At 45.4% G+C, this 19,074-nt stretch overlaps 1 protein-coding gene across 2 annotated transcripts in view; it reads right to left on the reverse strand.

The window, feature by feature from the left end:
- BLTP3B (bridge-like lipid transfer protein family member 3B) overlaps nucleotides 1-18,225 on the reverse strand; it is a 167,510-nt gene extending 149,285 nt beyond the window's left edge. Inside the window, exon 1 of one of the 2 annotated variants that reach the window (XM_082253146.1) lies at nucleotides 17,945-18,224. In XM_082253146.1, the coding sequence (XP_082109272.1) occupies nucleotides 17,945-17,988 (44 nt within the window). In that variant the 5' untranslated portion in view covers nucleotides 17,989-18,224. Of the gene's footprint in view, nucleotides 1-17,944 lie in introns of both variants that reach the window. The other variant, XM_082253147.1, reaches the window with a different exon arrangement.
- Nucleotides 18,226-19,074: the final 849 nt, after the last annotated feature.

The following is a 19,074-nucleotide window of genomic DNA, read 5'->3' on the forward strand; positions in this document are numbered from 1 at the left end:
TTAGGGTCAGAGTGCCCTCATCCCTGAAATAAATCATTGGGCCAAGGGCACCTGCCCTCCTGCCCACCCCTTGTCCCGACCCTGGGTGTTTTCCCAATTTGGCTGCAAAACTGGAAATACACTTTAAGGCAGATCTTAAAGCATCACAAAAGGAAAAAAAACTATTTAAGTAATTTTTAATATTTAAATCAAACTCCGCCATCCTTCCATGTCTCCATACTTTACTTTGTTGAGAAATCAAAAAAACACCCCCACTAGCCATCTTGAGTAAGGCCAAATGATTCATGCTGAATTTACTTCCTGGAATCCATCTGCCCTGCATGCATGCAGGAGGTTGTGCTTAGCTGAGAAAACCCCTCCTCTTCTCCTGAAGACTCCTGGGATGTATGACATTTGCCTAGGCAAGAAACCAGGAAGTAACTGAAGAAATACGTTTAAAAACAGGTAAATAGGATATATTTTTCTATCTATTTACTAATGCTAGCACCTAGCAGTATGAGGATTAAAAATCAATGTTAATTGGGAGAGTGAAATTCCACTTTAAGGTTAAGGGTTTATTAGGATAGGTTTTCACTATTATTCTGTCATACAGTATATACACAAAAAATACCAGCCATGCATAAATTGTAACTTTAAAATTCTCTCAAATAATCCCCTCTTTTGACTTTTAAATTCCTCCGTTAAACAGGTACAGAAATTCCCATCACGGTGCAACCACTAATGTCAAACACATTATATAAACTGAAGTACACGTGGGGTCGGTTAATCAGGCTGTGCGTGGTTTTATTTATAAAAGGTTAGAGATCAGATGAAAGCACACACCAGGCTGTAAATCTCACATAAGTCCAAAGTTCAACTAGCCAGTGATACCCAGATTTACAAGGAGATAAACACGCGTCATTCCTGCATTCACTGCTTTTGCTTTACAGTTCACCTTTTTTTAGACGTGACACAATAGAATGTCAGTTGGGTCAGTCCCACAACACAGCAGCATGACTAATCGATACTCGCTCGATTCCACCAGATCTTCCAAAGACTTTCCACATTTAAAGAATTAGGCTGATCAAACACCAGTAGAATTTTGTTTAAAAATTTAAATTTTCCAAAGGTTAGTTTGCTTTCACCTACAGTGGCGAGAAACTTTCAAGTGATTAGAAACCTTTTTTTTTGGTTTTCCTACAAAGAAAAAAAATGGTTATGTTTACCTGCTCTGTGCAATATTATTGCACAGAGCAGCCCCATTCTTCCTCTTCTGGGGTCACCCACCCACAATGTCTGCTCCTCCTTCTGCGCATGCACCGATAGCAAGTGGCTTGCTATGGGGGGGGGGGGGGGCACACGTGCAAGCAAGCTCCCAACCCGAGCTGTGTGCCATAGACACCCGCACCGTGGCGCGGCCATGCCCCCTGATTCCTCCTCTAAGGATCTGATTGACAGCAACTGGAGCCAATGGCCCCCGCGTCTATCAGTGCGGCCAATGAGAGCAGGGAGAGAACTGCAGCCGGGCACAGAGCTGGCTTGATACAGGAGTCAGGTTCATGTTAGGGAGAGGGGTGGAGGGGTTGGGCAGTGGAAGGTTTTTTACCTAATGCCGAGAATGCATTAAGGCGAAAAAAAAAAAAAAACCCTTAAAGAGGAAGTAAACCCTCCTCTGACACTTGTACCTATAGGTAAGCCTATGATAAGACTTACCTATAGGTACTGTAAATATCTCCTAAACATGTACTGTTTAGGAGATATTTACTTTGCATGCAGCCAGTGACATTACTGGCACATGCGCTCTGAAGGAACGGCCGCTCGTGCCGCTCCTTCAGAGCCCTGTGCCGCGACCATCAGCTCCCGCGCACAAGCGCGGGAGTGACGTCATCGCGGCTCCAGCCAATCAGATGGCCGGATGCCGCAAACCCGGAAGAAGGGTGACCAAAACATGTCACCCATGAGATAGGTGAGCGGGCGGCGCTGCGAGGCTTCGTTCTAAGGTAAGCATTTCATAATGAGCTGGTATGCGATGCATACTAGCTCATTATGTGTTTGTCTTTCAGGTGTTCATTTTTTTTTTTTTTTTAATTTCTGAGGTTTACAACCTCTTTAAAGAAGTAGAATGGAATATTTTTCTCAATGCGTTTGGGGGAAAAAAAAAAATAAAAAATCGAACATGTAATTACACTCGTTTGATACATCTCAGATTCCATTCAGATACCAGGTCTGGACAAAGTTTTAGGCTCCGTTCACATGTAGGCGTTTTGGGGCGTTTTTGGGGCGTTTTTCTGCTCTAGGATCAGCTCTCAAAACGCCCAACAAGACAAATCCTATTCATTTCAATGGCCCCTGTTCACATCTGAGCGTTTTGAAGCTGTATACAAAACGCCCAACGCTCAAAAAAGTACATGAGCTTCTTTTTGGGCAGATTACAGGCGTTTTCCATTGATCTCTATTGAATCTAAAAACGCCTGCACAAAAATCGCGGTAAAAATCGCGGTAAAATCGCGGTAAAAATCGCCGCAAAAATCACGGTAAAATCGCGGTAAAAAACGCGCGAAAAGCGCTACGCTCAGGTGTGAATGTAGCCTTAGGGGCTTTCAAACAAAATGCATGATTATTAAATTAATGATTAAACTAAGAGTCAATGAGAGCCGGAAAGAATGTCCTGATGAATGTTCGAACAAACACTTCTAACGCCAGGAAAAAGCAGCTGTAAAAACATGCTTTTAGTAGCTTTTTTTCCTGGCGTTATTGCATGTTTGGCCACGTTGCTTTTAGCAGCGTTTTTTCTTTCTCCATTCAAAGTCAATGGTTCCCTATGGGAACCTATTGATTTGAATGGAAGGCACATCGCAAGTGGGATCAGGATGATCCTACTTGTGGTGTGACTTGCGCTCCGAGAATCTTGAGGAGGAACTCCACGCAAAATTTGGGGAAAAAACGGCATTTCCCCCCCCCCCCCCCCCCAGGTTCCAAACCAAGCCCTTCGGGTCTGGTATGGATTTTGAGGTCCATACCAGACAGTCACAGAAAGGTTTGTAAAAACCTATCTCTAAACGTCACCTGTGCAGAGCGTCCAAACTCCTGTATTCACAATCCGGCAGAGCAAACTCCAAGCAAGGAACCCCAAGAGCTAGAGGAGAACACTGTAGTAGCAGTGTCTACTACACGGATTTCCAGCTTCAACAGGGATCCCACAGGTATGGTATATGTATAGTTACATTTAGTCCAATCTAGACCAATGTAACCATGTATTAAATATCAATACCGGAGATTATTCCTTAAAGTGGTTCTTAACCACTTAACCCCCGGAGGATTTGGCTGCTAAAAGACCAGGGGGTATTTTGCGATTCGGCACTGCGTGAATTTAACGGACAATTGCGCGGTCGTGCGACGCTGTACCTAAACGAATTTGACGTCCTTTTTTTCCCACAAACAGAGCTTTCTTTTGGTGGTATTTGATCACCTGTGTGATTTTTTGATCATGCGCTATAAACAAAAAAAGAGCGTCAATTTTGCAAAAATAACAATATTTTTCACATTTTTTTATATGAAATTCCCCAAAAAAAAAAAAAGTAAAAATCTAAATTTTTTAACATTTTCGGCCAATTTGTTTTATACTACATATGTTTGGTAAAAAAAAAAAAAATAAATAAATATCGCAAAAAGCGTATTTTGATTGGTTTGCGCAAAAGTTATCATGTTTACTAACAAAGGGAAAGATTTTTGTCATTTTTGTTGTTGTTTTTTTTAACGCGTAATGGCGGCGATCTGCGATTTTTTTTGCGGTACTGCGACATTGGGGCGGACAGATTGGACCCTTGACTGACATTTTAGACACTTTTGGGGTTACCAGTGACATTTCTACAGTAATCAGTGCTATATATATGCACTGTTACTGTAAAATTACACTGGCAGTGAAGGGGTTAACTTTATTTGAGAGGGAGGGGCTGTGTGTGTCCCTAGGGGCGTGATTCTAATTGATTGGCTGTGGCTAGAGCTGTAGGAACAATGATCAACGGTCCTACATAGTAGAACCGTATGATCAGTGTTTCTACACAGGGGAGAATGACAGGCGGCTTGTTTACACAGCCTGCCTGCCTTTCTCCCTCTCCCCCGACGATCGCAGAGTGACCGGTGGACATCGGGTCCGCTGGTCGCACGCGCGGGGGGGGGGGGGGGGTCCGTGACCGAGCGGGAGCGCGCCGTCGGCAGCGCGTGCTCGCACCCCAGAGCCTCACAGGCTAGTAACGTACCGATACGTCACTCTGCCTGTGAGGGGCTGGCCGCCATAGTATATGTACTTGTGGTGGTCGGCAAGCGGTTAAGCCACTATATTATATTTATACCATCCCATCTGTTATTTAACGATATGTGGCCCAGTGCCTGTGCTGTACAAAAACTATGCCAAATTTGTACCTTATCTCAGAGCGTCTCCTGGAAGGGGAGAAAATGAAAAAGAAAAAAAAAGGGGAGAAGGTAAAAAAAAAGAAGAAGGAGGAAAAGAAGAGAAGGGAAAAAAAAAGGAGGAGAAGAAGAGAAGGTTAAAAAAAAAAAAAAAAGGAGGAGAAGAAGAGAAGGTAAAAAAAAAAAAAAAAGAGGAGAAGAAGAGAAGGTAAAAAAAGGAGAAGAGAAGGCAAAAAAAAGGAGAAGAAGAGAAGAGAAGGTAAAAAAAAAAAAAAAGGAGAAGAAGAGAAGGAAAAAAAAAAAAGGAGGAGAAGAAGAGAAGGTTAAAAAAAAAAAAGAAGAAGAGAAGGTAAAAAAAAAAGGAGGAGAAGAAGAGAAGGTAAAAAAAGGAGAAGAGAAGGTAAAAAAAAGGAGAAGAAGAGAAGAGAAGGTAAAAAAAAAAAAGGAGGAGAAGAAGAGAAGGAAAAAAAAAAAAGGTGAAGAAGAAGAGAAGAAGAAGGAGAGGTGAGAATCAGGAAAAGAAGCTAGAATGGAGAAGACAACCTGTAAAAATATGTCTTATTTTTTTTTTAATATTTAAAAAAGGAAAACATGTGCTTTGCCCATCGAGGGCAAGTCCCATTAACAGCTCATGCACACCTTTGCTTCTCCACTACTCTATTCAGCTGCCACAATAGAAGGAAACACCTGGTACTTCTGGGTATGGGGATCATGTGACTTGTTTTTTCACATAATAGCACTGTGATTTACGGCTAGTCACTAAGGCATCCAGCCTGGTCACATGGAGCAGGGAGATTAGTACTCTTTCAGCTCCAAGTCTCAAAAGTTGTAAGTTACAAGCTCTTTCCTAACCATAATTATTTACTCTTGGCAAGGTAGGCCATTATTGTGAACCCATGCTTTGCCCTAATTGGGCAAAGGTTCACAAAAAGCAAATTTCAAACCCTGACTGCTGAAAAGAAAAAAAAAAAAAAAAGAAGTTTATTCTTTTCCTTTTACAGCTAACCTGAACCTAAACCTGTACATTCCATTTTTCATGGCCTATCTGAAAATATGATATATAATCGGAGATAAAACTGTGAAGGGGCCTTTGTGGAAGCAGTGACTGTGGGTGTCAGGCTTGCATTTCAATACATAAAAGTAGAGATGAAAATTGCTTTCTACACAAAGAATTGAGCTTGCTATAGGTGCAGTGGGGTGTTTCTGACAAGTGTTACATGGAACACAAGAAAAGGTTACTTTGTAGCTGTGACGTACAAACTCGCCCTTCATTTGCCCTTTTTTTTTTTACAAAGAATCGGTGTCACTGAACGGAGGAGACAGAATAAGGCCAGCCAGCAGGCCAAGCCTTGATTTTATCATACATTCTTTTACTGTTTAGAGTTGGCTGTCAATATCTATGCTGAAATCTGTTAACGATCAGCGTGTTAATGTTAACCAGACTAAGGAGTCCTGGAGTGCACTTATCTAATTTAAAAAAAAAAAAAAAAAGGCAGCAAAAAGTAGTCATGAAGGCCTTGTTCATGATGTGGGCTCAACATACATTGCCTGCACATGCTGAGAAAACTATGACTTGGGGGATGCAAGGGCATTTTAAAAAGGTATGTTCAGACATTAACCCAGGGGTAGGGAACCTATGGCTCGCGAGACAGACGTGGCTATTTTGATGGCTGCATCTGGCTTGCAGACAAAAAAAGGGGGGCGTGTCCGGACGTGAGCCGCGCTGGACGTGTAGTCACAGAGCTCCGCCGCGTCTACCACTCAATCCAGTGCCATCCGCATAGCTGTGCCCGGTGCCAAGGAGATTTCTGCACCCATCGACGGTACACTTTGTGGGCTACCCACCGCTACCCTCAGTTCGTCTCTGGGTGACCGGATTGCCGTGCTTCGGACCCCACGGCCTACCCGCGGTACCGCCGCCGGCTCGTGTGCTGTGCATCTGAGGGCCTTGGCAATGGCCCTTGGGTAAGGAGACCTGCCATCCACTCCTTGTGCCCCGACAGACACGATCTCCATCCCCTTTGACACCCGGGCACCCGCGGGAGCTGCCTCTCACATCCACTTCTGAGACCTTCAGCGGCCGGCCGCCATTTTCTCAGGGCCTATACTCACCTCCATTACTCACAGGCCTGCGGGCGCTTCAACACTCGGCCTCATTGCATACCTGCCTGCTCTGCTCTCTTCCCGACCGGATTCAAGGCACTTTCACACGGCTCCATCTACTCACTGTATAGCTGCGGCCCATGAATATGAATATTAACCACTTTAGGACCGGAGGATTTTCCTGCTTTACGTCCAGGCAACTTTTTGCAACTTGGCACTGTGCGACTTTAACTGACAATTGTGCGGTCATACAACGCCGTACTCAAACTAAATTTACGTCCTTTTTCTCCCCACAAACAGAGCTTTCTTTTGCAATATTAATAAAAAAAGAGCGACAATTTTGAAAAAAGAACAATATTTTTCTACTTCGACAATTAAAAAATATCCAATATATTAAATTTTTGTCATATATTTAGGCCAAAATGTATTTAGCTACATGTCTTTGACAAAAAAATTCTCAATGAGCGTATTTTTAACCGCTTTATGACCGGAAGGTTTTATCCCATTCCTGACCAGGCCATATTTTGCGATTCAGCACTGCATTACTTTAACAGACAATTGCGCGGTCGTGCGACACTGTACCCAAATTAATTTATATTAATTACAAAATTTATGTCCTTTTTTCCCCCTCAAATAGAGCTTTCTTTTGGTGGTATTTGATCACCTGTGTGATTTTTACTTTTTGCGCTATAAACAAAAAAAGAGCGACAATTTTGAAAAAATAACAATATTTTTCACATTTTTTTATATGAAATTCCCCTCAAAAAAATATATGTAAAAATCAAAAAATTTTAACATTTTAGGCCAATTTGTTTTCTGCTACATATGTTTGGTAAAAATCGCAATAAGCGTATTTTGATTGGTTTGCGCAAAAGTTATCGCAGCTACTAACTACGGGAAATTTATGTCATTTTTATTGTTTTTTTTTAACTAGTAATGGCGGCGATCTGCATTTTTGCGGGACTGCGACATTGCGGTGGACAGATCGGACCCATAACTGACATTTTTGACACTTTTGGGGGTACCAGTGACAATACTACAGTAATCAGTGCTATAACTATGCACTGTTACTGTAATAATGACACTGGCAGGGAAGGGGTTAACTTTGTTGGCGATCAAGGGGTTAATGTATGCCTGGTGCTTACTGACGTGTGTGGGGGGAGGGGACTGTGTGACACAGACACAGATCGCAGGTTCAGCTATGCTGAATCCTGTAATCTGTGACTGCCGGTCACATAGGAGATCCGCCCGATTTGTTTACACAAGCAGGCGGATCTCCTCACTTGATCCCCGACAATCGGGGAAGAGCGGCGGTGATCACTGCCTCTCCTCCCCTGGCCCGACTCCCGCTGTGTCTGAATACAGTGGGAGCGTGGCGCCCAATTTTTCAGTTTATTTTTTAACAAAGTTTGAAATATCCAATAAATTTCTTTCCACTTCATGATTGTGTCCCACTTGTTGTTGATTCTTCACAAAAAATTACAGTTTTATATCTTTATGTTTGAAGCCTGAAATGTGGCAAGAGGTCGCAAAGTTCAAAGGGGCCGAATACTTTCGCAAGGCACTGTATCTGTAAGACTAGATGTCAGGAGCACCCCATCATCTGAAGTTAAGAGTCCCCTACCCTCTGTTTCATCAGGATGCTCCCCTTGCGCTGCTTCGAGGAAGAAGATGGGGGGTGAGCTGGGAAGCAGAAAACGCAGGGTCTGGAGAAGGACCAGAGGAAGGCTGGAGTTAGCTGCTAAAGTCTGCTGAGACCAGGGGAGGCAGAGAGAAGTGCTACAGCTGCACAGAGAGGCGCCGGATCTGTAGGAGGAGTTCTGTCCTCCTCTTTGTACCCCACTGCTGACACAAGGTGGGGCCGGAGATGAGGGGGGTGCCGTAGCTGCAGGAGAGGTGCAAGGGCCACATGAAATGGCCTTGCGGGCCAGATTCGGCCCCCCGGGCTTGTGTTAGAGCATTCTGTAGAGCACATCAAGGACGTCAAACATTTTCTTCCCCATTTACCTTGTTCCTGTAGCGAGATACAGCTTGTATTAATCCTGATGACATAATCACCAGGCTTATCATTTTTTGCAGGAGCAGCTGCTGAGAGCATATTTCCTATAGGCATAGGCAATCGCTCCAAAATTACAAGTCTTCTTTTACACACATTGTGTTGGAAGGCTCTCCATTTTGGATTGAGTAAGGGAGGGTTATAACCCGTCAGTTTTTTTGCCATTTGTGTCCCATTGAGGGGATTTCCCTTCACTTCCTGTCCAAAAGCCAAAACAGGAAGTGAGAGAAAATTCCTGCAAATCAAAATAAACTCTTGGGGCTTTCCAGGTCACCAGACCCATTGGAAGATTTCCCCTCTATTACTGTTCTGAGGACAACCCCAAATTTGGGATTTTCTTTTACTTTCACTTTCAGTGATAATAGAGAGGACAAATAGAGAGGGTGAACAGGGGAAAAGACAGCAATAACAGTCAAAGCTACTTTGGTCCGAATGTGATGCAAATTCAGCCATGCATTTGCATCGTACAGACATCGCATGTAATTTGTACAGCAGTGCAGTGCAAATCACATGCGATGTCCCACATTGCATATGTGTAAACCGGCACTTATAGCTGCTGCCCGATGGACTTTTCAATTAGTCAAGCAAGGTTTCAGTCACTGAACAATGCCTACAACTTTAAAATCTGTGCCCCACACTTCAGGTCCATTAACGTTTACTGTTCCTTCAGTCCCCTTCCCCCACCACAAGGACAAAAAAAAACAGGTGAGCAGGTTTTCCAAAGTCATGCAGGTATGAAATGCACTTCTGTGTCTGAGCCCATGTAAACTCAGCCTAAAGCCGGCCAGAGACGGTTCAAATCTCTGCTGGTTCAGCAGGTACAGGCCGAGATTCGAACCACGTATGGGCAGGCTGATTGTACAAGTTAACCGCTTGCCGACCGCCGCACTACGTCGCTAGCCTGGGAGGGTCTAGGGAGCGAGCGCCCCCGGAGGCGCGCTCCCGTGCGGTCACGGACCCACCCGCGCATGTGACCGGCGGACCCGATGTCCGCCGGTCACTCGCGATCGTCCGTTAGAGCAAGAGAAAGGCAGGCGGCTAATGTAAACAAGCCGCCTGTCATTCTCCCCTGTGTAAAAATAGTGAACATACGGTTCTACTATGTAGGACCATTGATCACTGTTCCTACACCTCAAGCCACAGCCAATCACAGTTAGAATCACGCCCCTAGGGTCACACATAACCCCTCCCTCTCAAAAAAAGTTAACCCCTTCACTGCCAGTGTCATTTTACAGTAACAGTGCATATGTATAGCACTGATTACTGTAGTAATGTCACTGGTAATCCCAAAAGTGTCAAAAATGTCAGTCAAGGGTCCAATCTGTCCGCCGCAATGTCGCAGTACCGCAAAAATAAAAAAAAATAAATCGCAGATCGACGCCATTACGCGTTAAAAAAAAAAACAACAACAAAAATGACAAAAATCTTTCCCTTAGTTAGTAAACACGGTAACTTTTGCGCAAACCAATCAAAATATGCTTTTTGCAATTTTTTTTACCAAACATATGTAGCAGAAAACAAATTGGCCGAAAATGTTACATTTTGATTTTTACATTTTTTTGGGGGGGAATTTCATATATAAAAATGTGAAAAATATTGTTATTTTTGCAAAATTGATGCTCTTTTTTTGTTTATAGCGCAAAAAGTAAAAATCGCACAGGTGATCAAATACCACCAAAAGAAAGCTCTGTTTGTGGGAAAAAAAGGATGTCAAATTCGTTTACGTACAGCGTCGCACGACCGCGCAATTGTCAGTTAAAATCACGCAGTGCTGAATCGCAAAATAGGCCCTGGTCAGGAAGGGGGTAAAATCTTCCGGGGCTTAAGTGGTTAATGGTCAATCAACCAGCATGTCGTAAGTTTCATGCGATTATATCCAGTAACAATAATCATTGTGTTCTTCCAGCAGGGAAGCCCCCCCCCCCCCCGCGGAGGGATTCCCCCATTACCACTGTTGATGGGGGAATTGAGCGATTTTCTCTCTTGCAATGGTTGCAGCAAAGAAAAAAAAAAAAAAATCGCACTGTCTACGGCTGGATTTACCAATAGTTTTGTGGTTTGCTCATTGCTACGGTCTTCCTTTTGCATAGCGTGTTCTCTGTATGCATGAAAAGTGCCATCCATAACAAGTTCCCAAGTGTCACATAAAAATCCGCAATTCCTGCATCCTCACAAATATGAACGTCCTTGCTGCCTCTGCTTTTTCACAGCTAGCATTAACGCAGACCTATATTAAAGAGAAACTCCAGCGATTGTTTTTAGACTTTTAGACCGGGATAGGGTGGATTCCTGTCCAGTTTTCATTATTGTCGGTGTCCCCACTGGATGTATAACCCCCCACTTCCTGTTGCAAAGACACAAGTAACAAGTCTTCCCAAAGTGAGGGGAAATTCCACCTTTAACAGTGATCAACTGAGCAAATTGTCCCAATTGGAAAATTTCCCCTCACCTCCTGTTTTGGTGACAAGTTTAAAGGTTGCCTTTCCCCTAACTTTCTATTCCAGTGACAACATTCACTGTAACTAATGACTTGCTTTCCTACACCATACAAAATTAGACAACATAATTCATCTAAAATTTTACATTAAAGTGGTTGTAAACCTTTGATTTTTTTATTTTTATCTCTTTCATAACAAACACGTTATAGTTACCTGCTCTGTGCAATCATTTTGCACACAGCAGTCCCAACCCTCTTCTTCTGGGGTCCCCCGCCAGTGCTCTAGGTCCTTCCTCTTAATTGAGTGCCCCTTCGGAAAGCTGCTTTCCACGCAAGCACCCATGCAGGCTCGCTCCCGATTCCCGCTGCTGCATTCATTGACACAGACAGCGGGACTTGGCCCCGCCCCCCGCATCACAGCTTTTTATTGACAGCAGCGTGAGCCAATGGCTCTTTTTGCTATCAATCTGTCCAATGAGGAGAGCGACAGCGGCTGGATACGATGCGCTTGTGCACATCGCTGGATCAGGTCAGACTCAGGTAAGAAGAAGGGGGGAGGGGGGGTGCTGCAGCACAGAAGGTTTTTCACCTTAAAATAGAGTTCCAAAGTGGAACTTCCGCTTTAAGGCTTCCTGCCTGGCTCCTGTTTGTAAAATCAAGCTTTTGGGGAGGAGGGGGTTGGGGGGGAGTGGATACCCAATTTTGACAGGTAACTGCTCCCACTTCCGGTCCAGTCACCTAAGGTGATCAGAAGCAGAAGTTTTCCTTCCCAAAGTCTTCTGGGACACATTACAGACCCTAGAAGACTTTGAGACCAGTCAGAGAGCACAGCGCCACTCGCGGATGCGCAGTGGGCACCCAGCTGTGAAGCTGCAAGCTGTCACAGCCGGGTGCCCATAGTAGAGATGCCGGGGCAGCCGAGGAAGGACACAGGGAGAACACAGCTGGGGTGAGTGGATTGTGGGACAGGTGAGTGGCTGTTTATTAAAAGTCAGCAGCTAGAGTTTTTGTAGCTAATGACTTTTAATAAAGAAAAAAAAAAATTAGTGAAACTCCGCTTTTAAGTGATACTAAAGTCAATTTTTTTTGTTTGCTTAAAAATACCAATCATTATATACTCCCGTCCTTTGTGCAGGGCAGCCCAGATCCTCCTCTTCTCGGGTCCCTCTTCGCTGCCCTTGCCCCTCCCCCCCTGCTGTGTCCCCCCCAACAGCAGGCAGCTTGCTAGGGGGGCACCAGAGCCACTGCACTGTGTGTCCATTTAGATATGGAGCCACGGTCGCCAACGCCTCCCCTCTCTCCTCATTGGCTTACTGATTTTGTATGACAGCAGCAGGAACCAATGGCGCTCGCTGCTGTGTCTCAGCCAATCAGGAGGGAGAGTCCTGGGCAGTCGAGATTCCGATAAGCACCCTGCCCGCAGACTCCCACAACCACAGTCCAGGATTGTGGGGGAAGAGGCCCATCAATATGGGGACAAGGGGCTTTGGGGAGGAGGGGGGGTAGAAAATAGGGTTAAAACAAAAACTAAAAATGTAACATACTGCAGCTTACTGATCATTAGATGTGGTGGCCACATCAGTTTTCTGTTCTTTGGCTTATGTTTTGCCTCTGTATTCACCTGGTGATTTGACCGTAACACCACCTGTATTAGTGAGACAATTCTGGAGGAATGAGCACAGGATGCACAGCAGACAGCAGCATTGTCAGTCCGGGGGAGGATAGTGTTACACGCAGATTCAGATACATAAACAAACTGAAGCCAAACTCCAGCACTCACTCTTTACAATCAGTTTTCGCAAACTTGTTTTATCCTTTTGGGATAAAGGTTTTACATGAATAAATAAAGGCTGATCATTTTAATCACCCCTACCAGTGTTAAGTGATTTGTCTTATCCTTGTAAACTGATACATTTTGCTGGAGAGCTCGAGCTTGTAAAACACAGACTTGCTGACTGATGCAGCCGTCACATCTAAGAATTGGTAAACTGCAATATAATAAAAATGTTTGCTTTTGGGTTTAAGTGCCGGTTCATACTGGTGCGATGTGGGAACCCTGTGAATCCACTGCAGGTTCCCGCATCGCACCCGACTCGCAGGCAGTTCACACATATGCAAACTGCTAGGGGTGTCAATACAAAGTGAACCACACCCCCCAGATTAGTTTGTATATCGCAGTGCGTGTGTGAACACGCATGCGATCCGATTCTGGTGCGGACCAAAAAAAAAAAAGTCCTGTGTGACTTTGGTCTGAATGCGATGCGAATTCAGCTATGCAATCTATATGGCTGAATTTGCATCTCACAGACTTTGCATGTGATTTGCATAGCAGTGCGGGGCAAATCACATATGTGTGAAATGGCACTAAGCCCCTGTTCACACCGGTGCAACTTGTCATGTGATCTGACAGTTTAAAATTGCATGGCAAGTTGCACCCCCTTTTTGCGCCTATGGAACTATTCAAATCAGTGCAGCTCTGAACCTTTTTGCAGCTATACGAAAAAGGGTCCTGCACTATTTTTGGTGATTTCACGTGTGATTTGCATAGACATCTGTGCATGAAGTCGCACAGATATCGGCAAGCCACACATGAAATCGCACTGACCGGTGGCTTTGAAATTAAGAGTGAGCGGGTTGTATTACTAATTTAAAGTAAAAAAGAATACTGCTTAGTGGGCACCATATAGTATCCGCCCTTACCTATACCTGCAGAGTCACAGTGCATGCCAACGTCTATTGCTTCTGAGCTGTCTGGATCCCCTGCAGAAGTGATTCTCCTTAGCTATACCTTGCTCCCCCATCATCAGAGCCCCCGCTAATACCCTGTACTTCCAGGTATGGGGCAGATACATACAGCTCCCTAAAATGCATCTCCTGCTGCCAGAGTAGCCAATGGCTTGCATAGGAATTTCTGGATCTCCGGCAGCGGAAGCGTGAAGTACTGCAAAAAGGTTTTCCGAAGGGGAAAAAAAAAAGGAGAATCTAGAGCAATCTCTGTATAATTCATGGACTCTTAATTATTAATGCTTGTGGTATCCTAGGAAGTGATTCACTGCAATCTATAAACATGACTCGGAAATACCAGCCCTACCTGGAGAAACCACACAATAGTCGCATCCGTGCGCCTTCAGGTAGGCTGACACTTGGAGTCCTACCAGTTGTTTTCAAACAAATCGCCGTACACCACTAGTTTATCCAACCTGGTGTCATTATGTCATTAAAAATACCACAAACCTCTCTATGATACACATTTTTATAGTCTATTTATACCTTTAACTGCAAGGTGTGTGCACACCAATTTGAAATGTCGGTCCTCTTTAGTCATTCGTGCTCAGCAGTGCTGAACCAGAAATAAAAAGCTCTGCTCCCATGATAAACATACAAATTGTCCCTGCTGTAAAATGCTGGCAATCCACACATAGATCCCTGTTTGCTATAAAGCAATCTTTCTGATGGATTCTAGCAATTATCAACCAGGCCCGGGCTGTGTAGACAGCTATAACAAAAGTGCAGCGGAGAGCTCCTTTATTAACGTTCTTCACTGACAACTGTAAAAGATGATTTTCATAAGGAGACACAAATCCATAATTAGGAATTATTACAAGAAAAGACGTATTATTAATGAGAGAATAAGGTATTAGCTGTATTACTCTTGGAGACTGTAAGCCATACAGAACACTTTACGTTGTACATTGAATTATCGCTATTGGGGGGATCCTGTACAATGTTGTCATTGTCGCATAGAGAAAAGATACCTACAGGGAACCCTCAGGCCAACCGGCTGTTCGGGGTCAGAATTAGCAATTGTTTATAAGCTGCTCTACAACCTTAGCTGATGCTCCCTGGGTGAATCTGCTCAGGGGACAGCTTGTTAGGTGCAACTAGTTCTTCCAGCAATTCCTAACAGAACGAGGTGCCAGGAAGGTGACCCATAAACCTTAAAGAGGGCTTTGATGATAGCACAAAAACTCCTCAGGTGTGCCAAAATGTAAGTCCCTTGAGGATGCTTTACAAATGCCACAAAAGCTGCTGCCAGAGGGATACAAAATCCTGGGGGTGCCAAAAAGGTGGCAGATTGACCCCCTGGGGCTACCTGGGGAACAGCGTGCAGCCCCAAGTGCGGCACACAGACTTCCACATCCAGGACTGCCAAAAGGGGGGCACACACAGCATCCACGACAGCCAACAGGGGGGCACACACAGCATCGTCAACAGCCAAAAGGGGGGCACACACAGCATCGTCGACAGCCAACAGGGGGGCACACACAGCATCGCCGACAGCCAACAGGGGGTCACACACAGCATCGCCGACAGCCAACAGGGGGTCACACACAGCATCGCCGACAGCCAACAGGGGGTCACACACAGCATCGTCGACAGCCAACAGGGGGGCACACACAGCATCGTCGACCGACAACAGGGGGGGCACACACAGCATCGTCGACCGCCAAAACAGGAAGCACACAGACCATCCAGGACAGCCACAAGGGGGGCACACGGACCATCCAGGACAGCCACAAGGGGGGCACACGGACCATCCAGGACAGCCACAAGGGGGGCACACGGACCATCCAGGACAGCCACAAGGGGGGCACACGGACCATCCAGGACAGCCACAAGGGGGGCACACGGACCATCCAGGACAGCCACAAGGGGGGCACACAGACCATCCAGGACAGCCACAAGGGGGGCACACAGACCATCCAGGACAGCCACAAGGGGGGCACACAGACCATCCAGGACAGCCACAAGGGGGGCACACAGACCATCCAGGACAGCCACAAGGGGGGCACACAGACCATCCAGGACAGCCACAAGGGGGGCACACAGACCATCCAGGACAGCCACAAGGGGGGCACACAGACCATCCAGGACAGCCACAAGGGGGGCACACAGACCATCCAGGACAGCCACAAGGGGGGCACACAGACCATCCAGGACAGCCACAAGGGGGGCACACAGACCATCCAGGACAGCAACAAGGGGGGCACACAGACCATCCAGGACAGCAACAAGGGGGGCACACAGACCATCCAGGACAGCCACAAGGGGGGCACACAGACCATCCAGGACAGCCACAAGCGGGGCACACAGACCATCCAGGACAGCCACAAGGGGGGCACACCGACCATCCAGGACAGCCACAAGGGGGGCACACCGACCATCCAGGACAGCCACAAGGGGGGCACACAGACCATCCAGGATAGCCGAATGGGGCGGGTGGGGGAGAGACACAGACCCCTGGCAGTGCCAGAATAGCAAAACGTAGACATGAGCTATACCTCAACAGTGATACAGTGAAAGGAGTATCATAGCAATGGTACATGGGCAGGTAGGTAAACCAGTATTACTATTCCGATTTCAGCCAACACAAAGAAAACCTGAGATTAATCTTTCCCCTCCATAATTTAGATCAGATTTCATTATGCTAGCATCTACACCACCCAAGAATACAAAAAAGCAAAACAAGACCTTTGCACATTCACGTTAGCGAGAGGCCAGACAGCACTCCTCAATGACATCATGTTTTTTAAACAGATCTGGCAGACATGAACCCACAGCCAAGCCCAAGAAACCTGACCCATACCGGAGAGTCTAAAAAACATCCAAAACATTATCATTATAAAGCCAAACTGATAATCTCGCAAAGTTCAGATTCCTAGACAGTGAGCGACAACCCAATCTTGGTCCTGGGTGATGCCAGCCCTGGGATGGAGCCATTGGCATCAGAGCAAGCTCGCCACGAATAAAGACACCTCACCAACTGCTTAACTCGTGCTGGAGGGCTGGGTCAGACCTTGTGAATTTAAAACAGGGCAAAAAACGGGCAATTGCCTTGCCCCTGTATACAAAATTGTTTCAAATTTAGTTTCTCTTTTTAAAGTGTATCTTGGGAAGCAATATTTTGCCTGCCATTATTTATAAAAGCCTTTCCTAAGTCTAAAGCTAATTTTTGGTGGCCCAAGCCAACCATACATGGAACACTCTCTTAAGTAAGGTTATGATTTCATGTATGTGACCTCATAACGACGTTTGATTACGCATTTGTTAAATTGAAAGTAAACTACTTCAACAGTTATTTATTTGTTAGTTCCGGATAAAAGTCAACTACCGAGGGAATGTCATGTAGAGGTAGGTCTAGGTATACAGACTTTGATTTACCGTGTATTTTATATCCTGTGTATAGGGAGGGGTGCCACCAAACTTAAAGTGCCCCGGGGCCCCCCAAGGTCTAAATCTTGCCCTGTCTACGAAGACAGGTTACAGAAGGGTTAATCTCTGGATAGCTGTCATCTCTCTCCGCCTCTTCTAACATGCCTGGCTGTAGTAAACTCCTCCAAAAATAAAACACGAAAAAGGGCGAGGAAGGAAATAATTGATCAGAGGATTCCTCTGGCGTAGGCGAGCGATAACAAGGTGACAGGGGACCTTGGGCACGCCAGACACCGCCAGTCACAGATGTCACCCTTGGACCCTCAAACCCCACAGCGTGACATCATGTTTACGAAGCCCATTCCAATTTCCTGTTGTCACGTCACCCTCCCACTTAAATATACAGCTGAGCAAAACACAATGTCATACTTTCCCCCCCAGCAATAAAAAATGTCCATTCCCTTTAACCCTTTCAGCACCCATCACCACCACCATTTCGCCCCTTGTGCCCTTTGCCTTTAGTGCTGCTGGCATCGCCCTCCCACACCTCTTAGGAGTCTTTGGACTCTATTATCAAATCTCCCCTATAAATGATTTAGGATCAGTTCTTTCTAACCCTATTTATAGGGAGCTGCGAGAAAGCAGACCGGCTGCGTTTCAAAGCGCGGTCACCCCCAGAAACCAGCCAGATGTGACCTCATGTGTGCGCACACGCAAGGCGACCGCTGATGGGTTGCTAGGGGTTTCTGCAGCACCCGGCAAAGCCACGAGGTGGACGAGAAGGATCACAATAATAGAAAACAGACCTGGAGAGATGTTTCAGGATTTGCTTCTTGATAATCCCAGCCATGGTGCAGGGGGAAGAGGGCAGGATCAGCAGCAGAAGAGGAGGAGAGTCCTAGGGGGGATCCACATCTAGACACAGGGCTCTGCCTGTCCCTCCATAGTCACACAGAGGGGACAGGCTCCGGGTAGGGGGGCTCAGAGACACGGTGTCCAGGGGGAAGAGGCAGCACACACCATCACACAGCGTCCATCTTAGCTGCACCATCACCTAGAGACAGGCAGCAGGAGGAGGTGCACAGTGACTCATGGAGGGAGGGAGGGTGGAGGAGAGGCTGCACAATGGCAGGGGGAGGATAATAACCCTTTCATGGTCTGAGCTGCTGCTAGGGGTGGGGGGGAGCATTGCACAGCCTCCCACTCCCCCTGACTTTTCCTCTTGGAACTTACACTATATATTGAGATATATATTTATAAATACAGACACTTCTCGTTTAAAGACTTACCTGTTTAACCACTTTACCACCGGAGGATTTTGCTGTCTTACGTCCAGGCCACTTTTTGCGATTCGGCGCTGTGCGACTTTAACTGACAATTGCGCGATCATGCAACGCTGTACCCAAACGAAATTTACATCCTTTTTTTCCCACAAATAGAGCTTTATTTTGGTGGTATTTGATCACCTGTGCGATTTTCATTTTTTGCGATATTAATTAAAAAATGCGACAATTTTGAAAAAATAACAATATTTTTCTACTTTGACAGTTAAAAAATATCCAATATATTCAATTTTTGTCATATATTTAGGCCAAAATGTATTTAGCTACATGTCTTTGACAAAAAAATTCTCAATGAGCGTATTTTTAACCGCTTTATGACCGGAAGGTTTTACCCCATTCCTGACCAGGCCATATTTTGCGATTCGGCACTGCGTTACTTTAACGGACAATTGCGCGGTCGTGCAACGCTCTACCCAAATTAAATTTATGTCCTTTTTTTCCCCACAAATAGAGCTTTCTTTTGGTGGTATTTGATCACCTGTGCAATTTTTACTTTTTGCGCTATAAACAAAAAAAGAGCGACAATTTTGAAAAAATAACAATATTTTTCACATTTTTTTATATGAAATTCCCCCCAAAAAAATTTAAAAATC

This window comes from Pelophylax lessonae (genome assembly GCF_965119305.1).
Source record: "Pelophylax lessonae genome assembly, chromosome: 4".
In the NCBI taxonomy this organism is placed as follows: Eukaryota; Metazoa; Chordata; class Amphibia; order Anura; family Ranidae; genus Pelophylax; species Pelophylax lessonae.